This window comes from Aptenodytes forsteri, unplaced genomic scaffold, assembly GCF_000699145.1.
Source record: "Aptenodytes forsteri isolate BGI_AS27 unplaced genomic scaffold, ASM69914v1 Scaffold229, whole genome shotgun sequence".
Taxonomy (NCBI): Eukaryota; Metazoa; Chordata; class Aves; order Sphenisciformes; family Spheniscidae; genus Aptenodytes; species Aptenodytes forsteri.
The window spans coordinates 3,247,312-3,267,771 of record NW_008795863.1 but is presented as its reverse complement, the minus strand read 5'-3'; the positions used below and the strand labels follow the sequence as shown (position 1 = coordinate 3,267,771).

Here is a 20,460-nt window from a genome sequence, read left to right as displayed (position 1 = left end):
GTTAGAGAAGGTGCCATCAGAATAATAATGTACAATAACTCAAATTAATTTTCAATTGTACTCATGTAGAATAGGTAGGTGTCATGAAAGAGCCTGCAAGCACACACACACAGAAGTCACCAGAATGGAAAAGACCAGGAGGAAGATGAAAGAAGACATCTTTCAAGAAGTGAAAGTCATGAGGAAAAACAAACAAGAATGAACTTTCTAGAGTTAAATGTACAACTTCAGCGAGTTAGACCAAAAGAGATGCTGAGGAATAACTTCCTTAAATAAAAAAAATCTGGTAACAAAACCATTTTCAAGAATATCATAAGAATCAGCTGCCAGAAAGCCAGGGTATCAACAGGTGATCAAGGCATAAAGAGGTGTAAGGGAGTTACGGCAACAGGACAAGAAAATACTGAATTTTTTTGCATCCTTCTTCGCTGCAGAAAAAGTCACCGATGTTCCCAATGGAACAACTTGAATCCCAATTATTTTATAAAAGATGAGTCTGAGAACAAAACAATAAACTGAGCACTGAGCGGAAGGTGCTAACCCAACAGATCTGCAGGAGCCAAGAGATGAAACAGTGCCAGGGGAAGAGAAGGTAACACCAGTCCTTAAACATGGCTTCAGGAGTGATCCTGAGTGACCCCTGTAAGAAATTAAGTGGTCATGAAATAAAGCGGACTATTTCTCTTGTACTTATCCGCCATTAAAAGACCGGAGACAAAGGGCACAGACAAATTTTTTTCTTTACAAAGGAAGAAGGTCATTGACTGGTTCCCCCAAGAAGTTTTACTGTCCAGCATATTCAGAAACAATCTGTGTAAGCAGGAAAATAGCGATGTGACAAAGTTTGCAGATGAAAAAAAAAAATCTGGGATATTCAAGTGTAAGTTGACTGAAGTACTACTGAGGAACTTTATAAAACTGAGTGACTTGGTAAAAAATGGCAAGAAATGCAATGGGAAAAGTAACCTAAACTGTATAAACATAATGACAGGCTTTATGTCAGCTTATGTTAGCCTTAAAGGTCTTGGACTCAGAGTGCATAGGCCCCTGAAAATAGGCAGCATTCACTAAAAATCAAAAGAGCCTGACTGTTAGATCTTACTAGGAAAGCAGAAGAGAACACATTATACTCCTGTATAAACCTGTGGTTCACCCACACTTTGAAAACAGTGTGTAGTTCTGCTCATCCAGTCTTAATAAGGTCATATTAAAACTGGAAATAGCATGAGGAAGGACAATAAAGATGATCAGAGGCACTGGATGGATTCCATGTGAAGAGAGGCTAAAAAGAAAGGGACTTTTTAACTCGGAAGAGAATGACTGAGGAGAAGACTCCATGAAGATTTATACAATCAGGAATAGTAGAGGAAAATGGAATACATCTCTGATCTACAGGAGACCCCAAAACGATCAGGAAGCAGGTTTAAAATGAACAAGAGGAAGTACTTTTAAACACACCACATGGAATGACACTACAGAACTCCGTATGATAGGATCTTCTGGAAGCGAACATTAAAAATAAATTAAAAAGGGACTAGCCAAACTCCAAGAATACAGAATCCTTGGTACTATTAAACCTAATGATCCAGATGCAATTTCTGGTTTAGGGTGCCCTAAACCATCCATTGCCACAAGCTGGGACATATTCCAAAGAAAGATTTACTCTGATTATGCCACGTTTCTTTTGCTCTGCGATCTTCTGGAAGCGAACATTAAAAATAAATTAAAAAGGGACTAGCCAAACTCCAAGAATACAGAATCCTTGGTACTATTAAACCTAATGATCCAGATGCAATTTCTGGTTTAGGGTGCCCTAAACCATCCATTGCCACAAGCTGGGACATATTCCAAAGAAAGATTTACTCTGATTATGCCACATTTCTTTTGCTCTGCTTTGTTTTTTTTTTTTAAATTTATTTATTTGTTGTTATTATTATTATCCACTTACTATTGGACATCTTGGGGAAAATAACAGTAACTAAACACTAACACTGAAGCAGCCCTCTCTTCGTGTTCAGTGCCTCCTGGCCAGACTGTGTACAGATTCCCTCTGACCAGGAAAGCCCACCTCTCGAACCTCCTGGGGCCATGGGCACCCTCCTTATTGTGCCAGCAGACGCTGACAGCGGCCGGGCAGTACGGGGCTTTCTTAAAGTCAAGAGTACTAATGTGTTGTTGACCTTTTTGACCTAATCATCTCTGAGACAGTCTGCAGCTTTTAACAAAAAACTAGAAAGAACTAAAAATGAGGCTTCTATGCCAAGTTTCCAGAAATAGCTGGGTAGCTAGTGACATATGTAAAAATACCTGTGCTTAAAATGAGCGCTTTATCCAACTTCAAGGTATCACCTACTTGCATTTTGAAGATCCAAACACATTTCTAGTTACACTATCAACATTAATCTTTGATAATAATGGGTTTTACTAATATATAATTAGTTTGTGGAGGACCACATAGCTTCACTGTGACTGAAGAAAATTATGCCTGTATGTTGTCAGTCATTTCCAAGGCAAGTTGGTCTACAGACAGACTGAAATATGCAGACTGAGGTATGTCTTGAGCTGTTTAAAATGCCATGCCTTCTCCTCTCTTCTCGAATCTATCCTGTCCCCTCAAAACCACACCTGATCACAGGAGAGTTTCAGCCAAATCCTTATATCAACCTCTCAAAGAATTATTTTTCCAATAATTTGTTTTGTGTCCAGATAATAAATCAAGTAATTTATTATTCATATATTTATAAAACAGCAAGCAGTAAAAGAGTCCAGACCTATTTTTAAAATGCACGTATAAGTGAGATTTTTATAATTTTTCTCCTTAACACAGTGATCTGAAAAGACAACCTTTCATTTTTCACTGAGCTGGAAATGGCATTAGCAGACAAAAAAGACCAAAGGCGTTACCTTCTTAATCTCCCTGGTCAGCATACAGCGCTCGATTCTTAGCACAGTGGAGATATCGATGTGTTCTCTTGAGATGGAATTAAGCCAAGCTGTAAAACTGTCTAGTGTTGCCAGGAAAAGGACCCAAGTGAACTTCAAGATATTAAATATCCTCTTGATGATGTTATCTGAGGGAGAGGAAAAGCAACAGAGAGTTAATGAACGCAAATATCTTTCATTGTATTTCTGCTTGGAGTTAGATTCATTTTTCCTTTATTGTCTAATAATAATAATCCAGGCTGCAAGACCCTGTCACAGTGAGGAATCTCTGAAGATGGCTGGAGGCCTTTTGGCTGTCTGGGCCATTTTCCTGCCTGTACGGAGGCTTATCATCTGGAATCCCTTTTCCACCGCGTAACTCCCTGGTGCTGCAATTGCTAGTCATATAAACAGCCCCTGATTTTAGAGAGACGCTGTATGCGCAGGTCTGCAAAATGAAACCCAAAGATTTCGGCATCTCCTGAGAGCTATTCAACATCCCCAGCTCCTGTGATCTCAAAAGCCACTCAGCCAGCATGTTGAGCTGGGCCTCTTACCTGTCTATTTACTTGTGCGCGCTTCTCTTTGCAAAGAGTTTGCCTTTTGTGCTTGAACCTTGTTTAGCTGAGTTTGAAAGTCTAACCTGCCTAAACAGTCTTTGAATCTCTCCCAGTCTTCCAACACACCTCTTTGCATTTACTGTTTCCAAAGCCTCTCTTTTTTCAAATAGGCTGCACTGTGTCATCAGCGATCTCAGATCAACTAGCCCAACTAGCACAAATCATATAAATAATTTATAAAACATTACTCTTGCAACATTTTGCCAAAGCAGTACACTCTCCCATGAGTAAGGCTTATGGGTTTATACCAACAATAGTAGCTTTATTTTGCTCAATGCAGCTGGCTCAAGTTAATTTCTCATTTCAGTAGTTCCTTTAGCATTAGCAACTGCATTTCTCACCCAAAAAGCAGCACTTTCAGCTTATTTTTCTTCCACTCTCAAACATACACACCACACTACAGTTCTTATATAGCGTTACATAAATGCTAAAAAATTTCTTTCCGACTAGCCAGTTCCACAGCTAGTTGACCCTGCTAGGTTGCAAATTCCAGAGCACTAGCTATAAAGATCAGTTTTAGAGTAACCGGCCTAAGAAATAATAGAAAACTGCCAATAATCTGCCATGCAGGGGCAAAATGTTCGAAGTAGATACTAAGGAGCCAACCTATGCACTAAAGCATGATGCATTTAACAATCTCACTTCTTAGCCGAACCACAAGATGGCATGCAAAACTTTGTGGAGTGCACATTCGCTCCTTACAAAGAATGCAAAGGTGAAGCGATAATAAAGCAAAAGATTTCCTACGGAGTAACATGCACGTTTCTCTGGATGTGCAGGCAGGGTTGTATGCACATATGCATGGAGAGAAACTAAGGAAAAAAACCCATTAGTGGTACATTCCTGTAAAGTGGATGCTGAAATGGCAGTATGTACCATTTACCCGAGCAATGCCATGGAACTGGTCTGGTATCTCTGAACGTAAGAGCATTTAGCCCCCTTCACTTGGTCATATAATTATTTCAATAATATTTTGCCCTTTTTTGAGGCTTTTTCTATGTCATTTAGAATTGGGGATATTTTATGATTTATCTACTTAAATTTTATTCACTCATCTTTCAACGTGCAGGTCTTGAAGCTAAGGAAATCTTGCCATTGGAAATTAAATGTAAGGCTGTTTTTACTTCAAGGAGCATTCATTTCCTTTGAATTCCAGATAATATTATGAATAGGTTAAAAGAAAACGTAGCACTCATACACAAAAATATACAACATATAAATGTTCTTGTTTAACCCACACTTTTCCTCTCCAATATATAATTTCTGCTACTGACTTCAGGAGAATCGCAGCTCTCAGGTTAAAATTATCTTTATTATTGACCACCACTGGCATGCCATAGTCTCACCACAGTGCTTTGCCAAGCACTTCCAGTCTAATCTGAAAGGTCATTTTTCTCTCTGGGATGGAGGTGATTTAGTATACATTTTTAATGATGCTGTAGCTGTTCTGGCAGCTTTGCTGGTCTCCAAAACTTTTAAAAAATAATCTTTTGGGGATCGATTGCATCTAAACATCTTCAAAAAGGGAAACAAATATTTATTTTCTGCAGAGACTGTTATTCTAACTTAAAGGGTCAAATGCAGAGAAGGCTTCTCTCTGCCTGAGAGTGTGAGACAGGATTTGATCTAAGGTTAATAATGATACTAATGCTTCATTAACAATTACCGTCTAATTTTTCTAAGCATCTTCTTTAACAAATTTTACCTAGGAATGGTCAAAGCATTTCAATGAAAATGTAAAGCAGCTTAAATTGACTATTTCCAATATAAATTAATCATAAACCTCCTTCTCTTTCCCTAACTCCTGTGTAGCACCAACAGTATTTCCCTAGAGTTGCGTCTGAGTGATTCACCTCGGTGTTTTAACACAGGTATGCATTGCCAGTAAATAACAAATAAAAAAGCCCCCCAAACCCCACCAAAAAACTCCTACAGCAATGAAACTCGTTTATTTGAGACCACTGCTCTTGTGAGAAAGAAATCACATCTCCCACATCCTTGTAACATCTTCTACCCTGTGGCTCACTCAGGGATACAATTCTAACTGGAACTGTGGGAACCAATTTTAAATAGAGAAGAAAAATAGCTTTTGAAGACGAAGTCTCACTCAAGGTAAGCCATGATGAAGACTTACTTAAGAGGAGAGTGTGTTTTCTTCAGAGTCTGTTTTCTTCTTTTACCCCAGTTAAAAACAAAGAGCCAAGCTTAGATTTATGATCTATTACACTTCTTTGTAGGAAAACTTTCAATATGGGCAAGATCTTGCAAACTGCTGGCATTTCTGCTTTTGTGCAGAGCATGCTTAAATCTGATTACGAATGAGAACGGGTAAGATCAGGAAAATCCCATTTTTTTAGAGGAGATTATTGCACCTTGCTGAATGGGTGAGTACCAGACAAAAGCATTTAGCACCTTGCTAAAACACACTGAAAAAACACAAGGTCTTTGTGCTAATAATATCATTTCAGACGTTCAAAATCAATGGAGATTTTAACACAGGGCTGTATGCAATCAGGACTGGAAGCTAAGCTTAGGTGTAAGTTGTTGTATAAGTAAAATATACAGCAAGTGATCGAGTCTGAGCCTGTAGATGTATTTACTAAAGTGTGTAGAGAATGAGTGCAGTAGCTAATAGTCCAGGAGTAGAAGTTCCTACGCTCAGGACTTGTGAATCTGGCAATTGAAAAGCTGAAAGTAGTTAGGAACCCGCACAGGTTCGAGCGGGTTTTGTGGCTTTTACGCAAGCCTGGGATCACTGCAACGCTGTCTCTGTGATATGCTGCTTACGCCACCAGTCACAATCACGTTGTAACAGCAGAGAAACCCTCTTTCTGCCTTCATACCTGGTCCATCAGATTTCTTCTTGACAGGTTCCTCTTCACTGTCTTCACAGTCGGCATCGATACCACCTATTGAAAACAATGAGCGAAACAGTGAGTGTTACACCTGTAGAAGTGCAGGTGTAAATGCCATTCAAGCTAGAAAATGCTGCAGTTACTAAGCAGTAGTGACTGGCTCCTCACCTACCACTGTAACAGAAAGCACATTTCCATTTCTAAAGGCCTCAAGCGAGGGGACAACCCTGTCAGCGGTGTTCATGGGTGACCACCCCTCTGTTGTAATTTGCAGTGGCATTTTCTTACTAGATAGGCTGCTGAGCAAGATCATCTGTTGGTGTAAACCCAGGCAGTTTCTCAGTCACACCGCTTCCACCCTCAGCAGCCTCACCTTCCGCTGACTCGCACTCGAGCTCACTTCTTCAGCTCCTGCAAAGGGCAACCTGATCAGTGCTCTGATCTTCTCCTGCCTCTGACCCAGCAAACCCGAATGAATTGAGTGGGACCTTCAGGTTGAAATGAAGCAGCAGAGTTGGTTTGAAACTACCACGTGCCTTTATTTAGGCCTGTAGCAGAAGAGCCACGTAGAGTTGCAGGCAGAACTGAAGGACAGACAAATGACTCTCCTTCTATCTAATATCCAATAACTGCAGCTACAGCTTCAGTGGCAGCAGTCAAATTATAAAGCTCCCTCTTTTTGACGGGTGAAGATGCCAAATGGAGGAAAAGTCCAGCTGATTCAGCCTGAATGGGCCCCCCTCTTCCCCACCTATACCGACCAGAAAAGCTTCTGAAATTCTATTTTCTTTTCTTGTCTAAAAAAGGAGCAAAAGATTAAGAGTATGAACCACTTATAAACTGATTTTTTTCAGAGGCATGAATGATTTTACAGTGCCAGTAAAACTGTATTACCATTTGTATGTTTTCCTTTTGCTACCTGCTGAATTCACTGTGAATTTAGGCATTCATGGATATTTGGGTTCCTCAGTGAGTACAGCATGGAAAGTGAAAAACATTTCTTGATATTCTTCCCCATGTATCAACTCAAAGCTTCTTTAGGGAACAATATAGGAAATGTGGCAAAAAGAAATAATATGTGGCTATTTCACTGAATTTTTCTTACAGCTCCACTTGAACTACAGCTCTTCAGGAACTTCCTCATGAAATAGTTCTTCAACACAAAACGTAAGTCTGTCACATGCAAAACTTTCCCTGGGAATACAAATGAATTTATCATCAAAATGAGAGACTTTGAGCAAACCTAGAAAAACCTGGAGAGTAACAGAAACCTTTTTATGAGGTGAGGGAGTGAAAGGGTAATGTCCTTGCTCTGCCTGATTCTGGCCAAACACTTGGCATTTACACTCCCATATTCTGGAGAAATGCTGTTAACTACCAGGTTACTGGCTTTATAAAGTTATCCGTTTACAGGGTTATGGCTTTCTCTTGCAAGTGCTCTACTTCCACAAATGTTTTCATATAGCTGACGTTTTCTGCAATGTGTTGAGTCTTCCTATTTGGCAAAAGTTCTGGGCGCGTGTCTTGCAACTCCATGGAAAACACATATACCCCCTCTTCTCCTTTATCGCCCCCAATGTGCATTCTGTAGAACGAAAGGACATAGCTATGGCTGGCCTTGTCATGGGCTGGGGCAGGGAGAGACAGCCAGCCAAAGGCAAACTCATTTTTCCAGTTCCTAGCCAGAACTGAGAGCACTTGCCCTCTAAAACTTCTCAGCTGCCTTTCACTACCAGGAACAACAGGCAGTCTAGTTAACACTACATTTTTTTAAAATACAGAAGTCTACCTACCATCCCCAGATCCTTTTCGCCTTCGCTTCTCCTCTTTCCCGAAACTCTTCTTCTCTTTGCGCCTCTGTCGTAGTGCTGTTTTAGGGTCAGTAATCCAGGCCTGATAAACAAACTGGAAGGAACAAACTCATTTATTTCAAGGTTCTTCATGTTTTGAGAGTAAGCCATAGAATAAGCCACAAGCAGGACTATATAGTTTGAGTAAATGCATTCAGATCCGCAGGGGTAAGGAAATATTTTGAATCCCAAATCAAACACCTCCCCTGCAGATCTGCTGAGTTTTCACGTGCTATTTTTGCGAGCATAAAACCAAATGTGAAAACACTTGCGGGTGACCCAAGTTTCATTAGAACCCACAAATATTCATGCTCTGAACTTTGGGAATTAGTACTCTGTTGTGCATATGGGCTACTTCATCTGAATCTCTCCGTTTAATTCTGTATTTCTACTTTATCATTTTACAGGCAAGATGCAGAGTAATGGAAACTTTAAGAGAAAGTTCTGCAATCAACTAACTAAAGCATCAAAAGATGTAGTGATATCTCAGTACAGGTATTTGTGCTTGTACATTTTTCATACTTTAGGTATTTTTTTTCCCCTCTGCAGATCCCAGTGGAACATTTACAGATTTGCAATCTATGCACAGTCCCAAACCTGGCAGTCAGGAATTCCTCAAATTTCATCCTGATTTTGACAATGGCTCCCTTTGTTGCTTCAGATAAGTCACTTATGAATCCTTCTGCTACTTTTTTTCCAGTTGTAAAATGAAGACGGTAATACTTACCTTTATATCAAGGGGATTTTATGGGGCCAAATCCTGCTCAGAGCACTCACTCAGATCAACAGTCTGTTGACCTGTATGACTACATGAAGCATGGAATTGGCCCAAAATATTTATAAATGTTATAGCAGTGGGAAAAAAAAAAGTAAAAAAACGTTACCCCAAAGTAACTTTTTGAATAGTTCTGCTCAAGCTGTGAAGGAAGGTTACAGAAAAAAAAGCAGTAACACTCATATCTTTTTTCCCTATACAACATAAAATGTGAATAACAGGAACTACAATAGCCGTATCTTTTCCATAACTCTTTAGGACAAAAGATGTTCTTTTGTTCCTTTTGTGGTTTTCATTGAAAAATGGTAATCATCTTCAATTGGCACTCTATTGTCTTCTACTTCTAAGCAACACAGGCTGGTAACAGAGACAGGGCAGGGAAGCACAAAGATGCAGCCATGATGGTGAAAATAAAGCAGAGTAACAAAACAGCTCTATTAATTCACAAGACAAACATGCAGACAATTAATAAAACACACATGTATCTCAGTGAAGCTGGAACTGCCCCTCAGGACAGAATGGTAAAACTTCTATTTGGTTTATTTATATTTTTAAAATTTGCATACACAAATTGCTTTGGAACATTAAAAGCAATTTTTTAAAACTGTCAAACTGACTTTAAATGAATTCAAAAGGGAAAAATACTTTGTTCTGTTTTGTGAATGTATACAACAATGGAGAGGAAATTATTTTGGTGCTGTTGATAAGAAAGTCCTCTTCCAAATCTCTCAAGGTCGGTACATTTATTTTTATTTGTCTGACTTGTTCAAAACAAGCACCACATGAGAAAATGTGTGGGATCAGAGGCACTTGTTTCTCTTTGCTTTGTAATAGGTGTTTTCTAACGAAAGTGATCTGGGGGAATGGTGATGCTTAAGTGAACTAATACCGTATTACTGAAAGTCAGAAACTGTCAACATCTGCTATTGAACAGTTAGCTGAGAAACTGTACGCTAGTCCCAGTCATGGTGTGAATAGAGGTAAAAGGCAGACTTGGAAGAGGGTAGAAGATTAGAATGAAGAAAGGGCATTTGATTAATAAATTTAACGTAACTACTTATGCTAAACAGTGGATATTTGAAGAGCTGACTGGGTGCATACATATGTATTACTTTAAATTTTTACCACTGGACAAACTTTAAATGCAGTATCTTTTAGGCTTTGGAGCTGGTACGCTCAATCTGTAACGCTCACTCCTTACAAATATCACGTTACATATATGGAGTGTAAATGGCACACACTGCTCAAAGGTAGGAAATGCTAAATGTATTCAAGGAGGACAAGAAAGAAGATGCACAAATCTTTTTTGTGATGATGAAGGCCAGAAAAGTAGAGAGCTAAAAACGGGTTTGGAACAGAACGTGTGTTTTACAAACCTTTTACCAGCTTTCTGAGATCAATTACCACAGTGTCCATAAGATACATGCAACTTGATGTCACCATCTTGTATAGCAGTATCAGAAGAAAATGAGAATTTGGGTCTGCATTTTCTCTCTGGGGTTGCACTTAAAAAAAAGTAGACCACTTGTCTTGTGGCTTGACCACTCCAAAAGCATGAAATGTATTGCATTTACTAGGAATGAAGCTTTGGCTGTCATAATTTTTTTTAATCATTCATATAAGAGGAAAAATGCAGACGAGGACAGAGGTATGCATTACATCAGGAACTATGGGATGGGTCACATACTGAGCACTCACAAAATGTCAAGTACCTTTGCTGCTTTGATTAAATACTGAAGAATAGTTTTGGGTAGTTTAATGACAGACTTTGGCAAGGCTAAAATGGCTGAAGCAAATTTCCCAATAGCTCTCTATAAAGAAGGACAAAGCAAGAGCAATTAGTAGAAAACAAGAAAATATTAATAAAAAGTATCTACTGAATGATTGTATCTAGATTTTAAGAACAAATTTACATTCATAGACTCCAATATGAAAAAAGATCATTTGTGATGCTCACGATAAAATCTCAATGATTCTTAACTGCCTGCATTCTCTAATAAATAAAGTCTCCAAGTTAACCCTTGAAGTGACTACTGCACACAATTTACACTAGAAGAAAAATCAACAATTAAAAATAATTCTTTAGTAGGCTCTACGACAAACAAGTTCACTTTGCTAGTATTTTTATTAAGACCATGTGCATGGTGATGGAAGGCGAATAAGGTAAGATGACCAAATGATGAACAAGCTTTTCATAAACAAAAACAATGTTCTGTTCTATACAACTCCTCTCCTACATAAAGCCATCCAACATCTTCATGTTGCACATAGTGCAGAACTGGCCACCTATACGGAACGTCTGACCAGAATTTTGAAATAAAGACCAGATCCTCCATCCTCAGATTAATAGTTTCAGGACTGAGCTTTTAAAAATAAGACCAAATAAACAAAAAAACCCAAAACCCAGAGTAAATGAAAGAATCTTATTAGCTTCTGACCTCAAGTTTAGAACTCTTTAAAATCTCAGTGCTTGGCACCAGCACATCTGAACAAAATGTTGTCACCAATTTTTTAAAAAATCAGCAGAAACAAGAATGCAAACTTTCCTCTATACCTGCATGAAAACCAGAAAGAAAAATGATCTAGAAATTAATAAGCCATTTTTATGGTCCAAGGTGAGTTAAATGCGAAATATACAAAAAATTATTGTAAATAGTAGAAAATAAAACTTACTTATCTCATTATTTTTCATCCAGATTTGTTTTGGCTTTTTTAAGGTCAAGAAAAAAATCTTTCCATGTCATTACCATGCAGGCAGTTTAACAAATGTAATCAGTTGATAATGTAATGTAAGTATATAAAATAAAGGCACATCATATCAATGAACTAAATAAAATATTTCTTCTTGTAATTCAGTAATGTCTGGGAAGCTTTGTTTGAAAGCTTTTGGCATAAGGAATAGAAGAGCATGGAGGCAGTTTCTTGCTCTTGCTTGGGCTGGGCTTTCAGTAATGCACCAGTTCTGCAGTGACGTGAGCTTGCATCTGGATGGGAATACTCATCTGTAAAAAGCTACCCGTTTGCTTAAGCTTTTAAAGTTAGAGACCTGAAAAAGTTCTGTGGTATTTCTGAAAATTCTTCAACAAGTAAAACTTTAATCTTACGAAGACTGAAGCAATCCTATATGCATGAGTATCTCACTAACTGTTTCACCCAAGTTCTTCATTTAAGCCAGTGGATTCAATACCTGGTACTGTCTAACATCAACCAGTCTATATGTAGTAACCCAGTTAGGAAACTTCAGCTATCTTTTTAACATTACAATATCCTCTTACTTCAACACAGTCTGGCACTTAAAATGCAAACATATTAATTAACATTATCCTGGAAAAGAAAGGAGAGAAAGTGATGTGGTCTCCTTTTGTAATTTTAAATGTTAAGCTCTTTATAACCCAAGGATATATTTCTCTGGTCCACTAGGATCAATAACAAAAATTTTTTTTTTTTTTAAGTATGTATTCTTTTCCATGAAAAGTTGCTTATTTTTGGGATCACTTCTTCATGGAATGATAACATCTACTCAAAACAAGAAAACCACTGAAGCATTGTACAGCAGTGCCAGAGGCAAGTCAGCTTCCTCACTTGTCTTTACTGCAATGCAGAAAAAATGAAGCTCAGAATCTTAACCTTTGTTTTTGTATTTTTGTTTTCCTCAGGCATAAATGAATGAAGATATGATTTCACTATAGTTCCTGTAGGAATTTGGCAATGCTTAAAACAGGCAAACTTGCATTTTAAATTGGCAAGAAATTTCATTTCCAATACTTTTCAGGTCTACTTTAGATGCACTGGCTGCTTTAACATATGTGCCTGTGTTATGAGAAGCCTACATTTTTTTCCAGATGTCAACTAGAAAGCAAATTACCATAAAGTACCTGAAATGCAGATTTTTTCCGAGGCTCTTCCTCTTCTTTTTTCTCCTCTTCCTCTTCCTCTTCACTATCCGTCTCAAACAAATAATAATTTCCACTTCTGACCACTAAGTGAAACAAAATATTTTCTTATTTTTCTGAAAAGTTCTGTTCTCAACTGCCCCAAGACCTACAAACAGCCGGCCAGTCATTTAAAAATTCATAACCAGGAGAGGTGAAAACAGAGAAGAAGCAAGAGGTGAAAAGATCTCAGGCAATTTATTTGATGTTAGTCTGCGATACTTTGGGCATGAATGAGAACTATACAAGAACTAAGGAAAACATCACCGTGAGAAGAAAATGTAAAGAAAAAGTTTGAAGTATATCAAGTTACTAGGTTACATTTTTTAGAAAAAAACGGCAGTTAAGCCTAAATTAATTGGGAACTGATGGTTATCTGAGGAAGTGAAAAAAGCCCAGCAGGTAAGTAAATGAATTTACATGAACAGTACCACTGGACAAAAAATACCGAACTTCTCTTTAAAATGCTGAGGCATCTTTTAAACTATGGAATGGGATGGTATTAGTTAATGCTTTCTTCAAACATTTAAGCTTTGATGAGGTAATGGAAAACCTTGGTTTGCTTAAAACAAATCACTTGGATTCTATTAACATGATTGCAAATGAGTTTCAATTTTTTGCCCATGGATTCAGAAAGATTCTGAAACCTTGATACGGTAAAGATGCACAGTGAATAAGCTAGGCCTTATATCCTTGAACAGAAGCAATGTTTTTATTTCTCAGATGGTAACAGGCCTACATGAATGAACAAGGGAAACAAAGAATGAAAAATAAGGTAATGAGCAAGAGAAAAATCAAAATCACAGCATTACATTCAGCAGTGAAAACTGGTAAATAATTTCCACATTTAAGCCGAAATATTCAAAGGAACAGTTACTTAGATGAAATGTCACAAAATCTGGATATATGGAGCAATACATATTTATATTGAAAATTATATTTAACCCTCATTATACGTTTCTGGAAAAGTAACAATTGCTTTAATTCAATCATACCTTGAATTCTACACAGATCCTCTGTGCACAGATGACCACACATAACTACCGTAGAAACCGCAGGGTAAGCACACTGTGAAATTTGCCAGAACTCTATTGGATCATAACATCAGCATCTAAAACTCCCTCACAGAGGGAATTTTGTGCCTCATGTGCCTAGTTATGAATTTTAACATCAATGAACGCCCTGCAGAGGGACAGAGAGTCCACTTCAGCAGTTCTAATTGCTGAACTGAGGTGAAAAGAAAGTTTGGAATTTTCTTGGATCAAGCAAGTTAATTATTTGGTACAGGGCCTTCTAAGAACGCCCATTTAAAACGCATTAAAGAAATGAATGTATTTTAAAAGCCAGTAGTCTGCAGTTCTCTTCTGTAAAAAGAAGATCTGATAATCAGCAACAGAAATTGTCCACACAGAAAATCAGCAGGATAAGGTCTGACATCTAGGGGGAACCTCCACTGCAGTGCAGCTCCTTAAAGGCTCAGAGCAGCACCCGGTCAGACTTGGAACGCCTGAGCTGGCAGAAAACAAACCTACAGTGATCTCCCTCCAAAATCTTTAGGTTAAATTGTATCTGATGGGACACTATAATGTAGCAGTTACATCTCTTTTACAGCTAAAGAGGGAGGTATGATTGAAAAGCAATAATGCATTCTTGCACACATCAAAATGAAATAAGAAGCGCGTTAGTCGCCTATAGGGATTACTAAAGAGACCAAATTTTACTAGTAAGATAATTCATGTCCAGACTGGACTTGGAGGCCCCCTCTCCTACTATAAAATGTGACTTTCTCCTACTGAGAAAAGGGACTTGCAGGCTTTCCTTGTGGAATGAGATGGAAGAGCCATCATCTGCTTGTGCCCAGAGAAAGAGGTCTCCAGTACAGCTGTGAGCACCATCTTTTGCACTCCATCAGACACAACTCTGTGCCCCAGGAGAAGCTGAGGACCTCGAAGCATGTGGCCCTAACTCCTGCTGATCTTTGTGGGGCTCCATATGTAATCCACAAGTGCAGGAGGAACCATACCTCCCTGCAAGGGAGAGCATGAGTGAGCATCAATGAGGAAATCCTCACTGATGTTTCCCATCTGTTCTACTCAGTCCCAAATTCATGACTGTGTTTTAATTCCTATGATATACAAAATGAGGTATCTTTCTGTAGAATAAAATCATAACAAGTGGTATAAAAATGACAATAAAAATCTAGATTAAGCATCAGAATTGGCATAAAACTTTGAGCTTCAGCGACCTAAATATATACATATATACAGCCACAGCCACAAACCCATTTACAGAGAGAAACAGCCACGTGCAGCAGAACGCTGCAGAGTTACAGCACAGTGTTTCAAAAAGAATAGATGGGGAATATCAATTTATTTCCAATTCCTATGCCTGTGAACACCTACTGTAAGTGCCATGGTTCAGTGACTGTGGATGCAAGCCACATGGCAGGCAACCACTGTTTGCAGGATCAGAGTCTGTGATGTTTCCCACAAGGTTTTGCATTATTGCAGTAAATAATTTCAAGAATGCTCACTGTTTAAATACCAAAACGCAAGTTGTCACCTAAGAACATTAAATAATGAGGGTGAAATAAGTAAAAGCCAAAGTCAGCGTCTCTATTTGAGCAGTTCTTCTTATTACAAAACCAGTGGTGAATAAACAAGAGACCATATCCCATTCCTTCAAAATCACCATGGCTTGAAATTCTACAGTAAAAACTCGCAAATTATAGTTTTGATCTGTTTTGTCATTGTTGTTCTTAATGAAACTACAGGGCAAGAAGTTTATTTTCGTAAGACTTTTGAAAAGGGATAGGTCTCTCTAAAGTGGCAGTGTGCCCTTTAGAAAAATAAAAATAGAGGCACAGTCTACTTGTGACTTGATAGAAATAAGCATATGACATTCTGTTAAACAGTGCTGGCAAATATATATGCTGGAGTTATAAATAAATACACATGGGTAAATGAATCAGTATGTAGATGTGTCAAAGTATTACTCGGAGTTACTCTTCTAAACTAAATGACCAGATACAATATAGACATTCGTATTTAACTCTGATCAGTGCTATACACTTGAATATTTTAAAAATCTTCAGAGGTTATGAAATAGTTCATGTATGATTTCCTTCAACAAAGATCCAATAGGAGGATATCTGATTTGAGATTGCAGTCTACTCAGTTTTCTTGTTTTACCCAATCCATAACGTAGGGAAGAACTCTATCGTATGCCTGGACTGGGCTACAAATTAAAATATCATAATGCAACAATGATATGAGTGTTACAGGCTAATAATTTCTTGTGCACAAGGCTGAACATATTTTTGCTCTCAGATAAACACAAAAAAATGGAAATAACAAAACAACTGGCATCAACAGTACATTAAAGTGTGATCAGAGATACTCAGCTGAGCTCTACACAGCCTAGTCCTGGGAATAGTTTTGCTGCCTTACTGTGGTACTCAGATTTCTACAGCTGACAGTACAATGACTGATGAACCATAAAAAAAGATGTATGATGTGTGTATATGAAAAAGAAATTATGACTAATCTTAGAACACACTGGCAAACCTTCACCTTCACATTTTTAAGTATATTGTGCTTTGCAGTAGGAGGGAGTTGAGACTTTTGAGGCCAAAATAGATTCTTTTTGGCACATGTTTATCTGATTTGATATTTTTCTAAGAATGCCCAAAGTATCATGAGCTAGCTATGCTTCCAACACACAGAAGTTCAAAATATGGTTAAACTCACTTCATGAAGATTTGGAAATAGAAATCATTTGTTGAAAAAAACAAGCCTTCTATCAAGTCACAATCATAAAATCAGGCATAAAACAAACAGGTCATGGAAATGCCTTCATTCTGGTCAAGGATATAAGGGTTAAATCCACATATTTGTAAGATGATTGAGAAAACCTACTGGAAGCATGATCAACCCAAGGCCGCCACCACAGCTTTTTTTTGCCCTTGGCTTTCTCTTTGTCTGCTTCTCCTAAAATAAAATAAGTCCAAATATTAATTTTACAAAATGAGAAACATGTTTCTTACACTGATTAATAATTCTTAATTTCTCTCAAAAGAGCTGAAATTTCATGAGCACATCAGATGTCAGATCTACTGAATACATTCAATATTAAAATAATTCAGAAGCATGACCACTAAGCAGAAATACTCTGGTTTATGCAGCAGTTAAAACAGCATTCTGCTCTAAAACAGCTAAAAAGTTCAGTTTTGTGTTTTAAAACATAGAGTCACAGCTGACTGTAATTTCAAGAAGAAAATATTTTCCATCCTCTCAAATCCCCTTACATTTCAGGCTCCAAAAATTTTAAATCCAGTAAGTGCTGATCCCAAGTCAGTGCTAGAAATGTGGCACTAGATAGGTATCATTTTATCTGTTCCCATGTTTTAAACAACATTTAAAAGTATACAAACATTTCAGTGACTGAAAAAACCTCACAGCATCCAGAAAACGTTGCTGGCAAAATGTGGATGCTACCTATTTGTAACACTGTGGTTTATAGATAATGACTTTGTTCAAAACAAAACTCTGCTGCTATTCAGCTCTTCGCCAACAGCCTGAAGTTAACCAAAAGTAACCTCAAAGCAATACATTTTCTCTAAACCTTCTTGCAGTACAAAATCCCAGATTTTTTTTGGCTGAATCAAGCTCCAAACTGATACTCAGCTAACAACCTTGTTACATGCTGACACTTTTGAAGAACAATTTATCACTTGTCCAACTATTAGGTCTATTAGGTCCCTAGGACTTGTCCAACTATTAGGTCTATTAGGTCCATTAGGTCCCTAGCGCTCAACTGCAATTACGGTACAACAATAGCTAATGGTACCTTCGTCATCTTCTTCAGAAACCTTCCGAATCTCCGGCCCTTCTGAGGACTCCTGGGTCATGCTTAGCATCCTCTCTTTACCCTTTTTGTATTTTTGCTGCCTGGCTTTGATGCGATCCATTCTAGCAAAAGGAAGAATCTTATTAGATTCACGTCTTCACCCTTTTTGATCCACCCTGAAAAACAAGTGTTAAACACATCCATACACACACACTCCAACATTTCTAAACGAAATATCCATTCCACATTGTCATTAATCCTGCCCTTAAACATAAGGAGTTCAATGTCTCTGAAGGGGCTGGCTGGAAGGGTCAAGCCTAGATGTTTGCTCACTGGTCAGTGAAAGCTGGGTTGCCTGCTATCACATGACTGTTTTACCTACTCCACCTCAATTATCTTATTATCATTTAAAAATTAAAGAATTGCTGTCAGGAGCTACAAAACAGCAGATGAAGCTCTGAGAAAAAAGGACTTCCGCCTAATGCAGTGGTTTTCCTGAAACTTGCCACCCTGAACCAGGGATGTGGCTGTTCCTGCGCTATTAGTGCTACATCGTCATCCCGTAAGCTCTCATTTGTTCCACATATCTGGAACTACAGAAGACTTAAACTTGTTCAGTTTTGTCCAGATGTAGGCACGCCTTCAGTTCTCCTTCTTGCAATCCTGTAAAGTTAGCACAATTTGGTCTTTTAAGACTTCTATGTTTTCACAGTTTGAAAAACGGTAGTAAAAAAAAAATTGAAAACAACAGGAATAAGTTTTTTCAATACAACTGGATTAGAAGCAAATGATTCACTACTTTCAGTGATCAAAATGCACTTAAATACTTTTATTAATCTGTCCATTTGTTAGGGAAGAACCACCCATTAGAGAGGGAAAAACTCTTTCATCTCAGCTAGTTGCTGTTATTGAGTAGATGATTAGATTTCTTTCCCTATCGTTCATCTGCTGCTGAAGTTACACTGTGTCAGTCAGGACAACTTGGTTGTTCAAAACTTCTGGCCGTGCTGATGGTTCTCTTCATCCTAACCAGCCTAAACTGTATGAAGTACTGACACATATTATTGAATGAAATAAAACAAGCACCCTCTATTGTTGAAGTCAGACAGCCTGCAAATATAAACTAGTAATTTTTAGAGAAACATAGATTAGCTTTGGCGTTGTTGCAAGCAATATCATCTCCTTGATCTTAAACTCTGCAGAATTAACAGAAAACAATGATGTCCAGGACAGGTATGTCCTGTCAACTGGGGTAAGATTGATTCAAGCGCAGGGCAGCGCCAGCAACAACCCAGTACATCATCTGGTGGGAAACCCGAGGCATGCAGGTAGGGAGCACGGTCCCTGCAGCCTTCTGATGCTTCTTCAGATATGCAGGTGTGGAAGAAGCTGTCAGGAGTGGGCTTTGACATCTGGTTAGGAAGCGGTTACGGCTTTTCATGCATGGTGGTGGAGGAGCTTTGAAAGCTTTTTGCAGATATAAAAGAAGCACGCTGGCTGCACCCAACAGAAAGCGGAGTGGCTTACTGGCTGTATAAAGAGAAAGGATCTCCAGGCCAGTTAAGCTGAATGCAAATATTTTCAGTGAAGGTAAACATATCTATTTTGCACTCAAACACTAGAGGAGGAACTGCAAATGAAACGGAAGCAACAAGCATCCAGCAAATTTTACCGGGAATAGAGATATACAGAACAAAATCCTAATAATGGTAAAGTCAATGCGAATATTGTCAACCATTGCAGCAGGGCCAGGACGTTACTCAGCTTCCTCAGCCCATAGTGATTTCAGGCTATTTAGGTGGCTCTTAACTACAGCTTCCCTAACTAGGTCCCTTGCTGTTCCAATTTCTGGGTTTTTTTAACCCAGTTCCTGTGTCTCAATCTCCTATTTTCTAACCATCTAGGCTTGCACCTTCAAGTGAGACAGGGTTAATGTGGCACTTCTGATTAGTAATCTGCCTATCCTTTTCATGAGTTTCATAGGGGATTTGCATTTGACTGTCCTACTCTTCTGAGAGATGGGGAGAGACAAATTGAGAGTACAGCAGGGTAATTAGTGGAAGGAAAGAAAGAGGAAAAAAGACAGATTTTTTCCCCCATATTTCTTCTGCATTGGATGCATTCATACTACACACAATAGGATAACCTGAAACTATAATTGAACTGGACCTCTATCAGAGGAAAAATATAGCACAGATACAGATCATCTCTTAAAGAGAAGACTATATGGTCATGTTGCTATGATACTCAGATGTGGAACAGTTAAAAGCTCATCTTCTTAACCTGTCATCATTGGATTTCTAAGGTTTAGAAGAATCTTCAGAATAAGCAGGAGGGTTCACATCTTCTCTCTTGATTTATATGAAGCATCAGTTTCCATTACAATTTCAGGCTCACTGAGGAGCAGGTAAGTCAGTACATTCCACCCTGATTCTTTATGTTAACCTCACAATCTTTGGTCCTAGAAATGTAATTCTATGTTTAAATGGAAGTCTAGATTCTGTGGTATGTTGTCTTTTTGGAAAAGATGACTCTAAAACTACATAATATTGGAATACCTACGATCTCTGAATTCCCGAAGAGCAATTTTTGTAATCGCAAAATCATACTTCAAAACCTAATCAGCATTTTTATAAAAGAAGGTGCTAGATAAATACC

The 20,460-nt window shown here is 38.2% G+C and overlaps 1 protein-coding gene across 1 annotated transcript in view; it reads right to left on the bottom strand.

Annotated features, from left to right (window-relative positions):
• Positions 1–20,460, bottom strand: part of PIEZO2 (piezo type mechanosensitive ion channel component 2) — a 143,364-nt gene that overhangs the window by 32,299 nt on the left and 90,605 nt on the right. Inside the window, exons 26-31 of the mRNA XM_019473345.1 lie at positions 17,803–17,924; positions 16,872–16,943; positions 12,898–13,001; positions 8,191–8,302; positions 6,386–6,451; positions 2,905–3,071 (exon numbers count right to left, since the gene is read on the bottom strand). Coding sequence (XP_019328890.1) covers positions 2,905–3,071; positions 6,386–6,451; positions 8,191–8,302; positions 12,898–13,001; positions 16,872–16,943; positions 17,803–17,924 — 643 coding nt within the window. The remainder of the gene's footprint in view (positions 1–2,904; positions 3,072–6,385; positions 6,452–8,190; positions 8,303–12,897; positions 13,002–16,871; positions 16,944–17,802; positions 17,925–20,460) is intronic.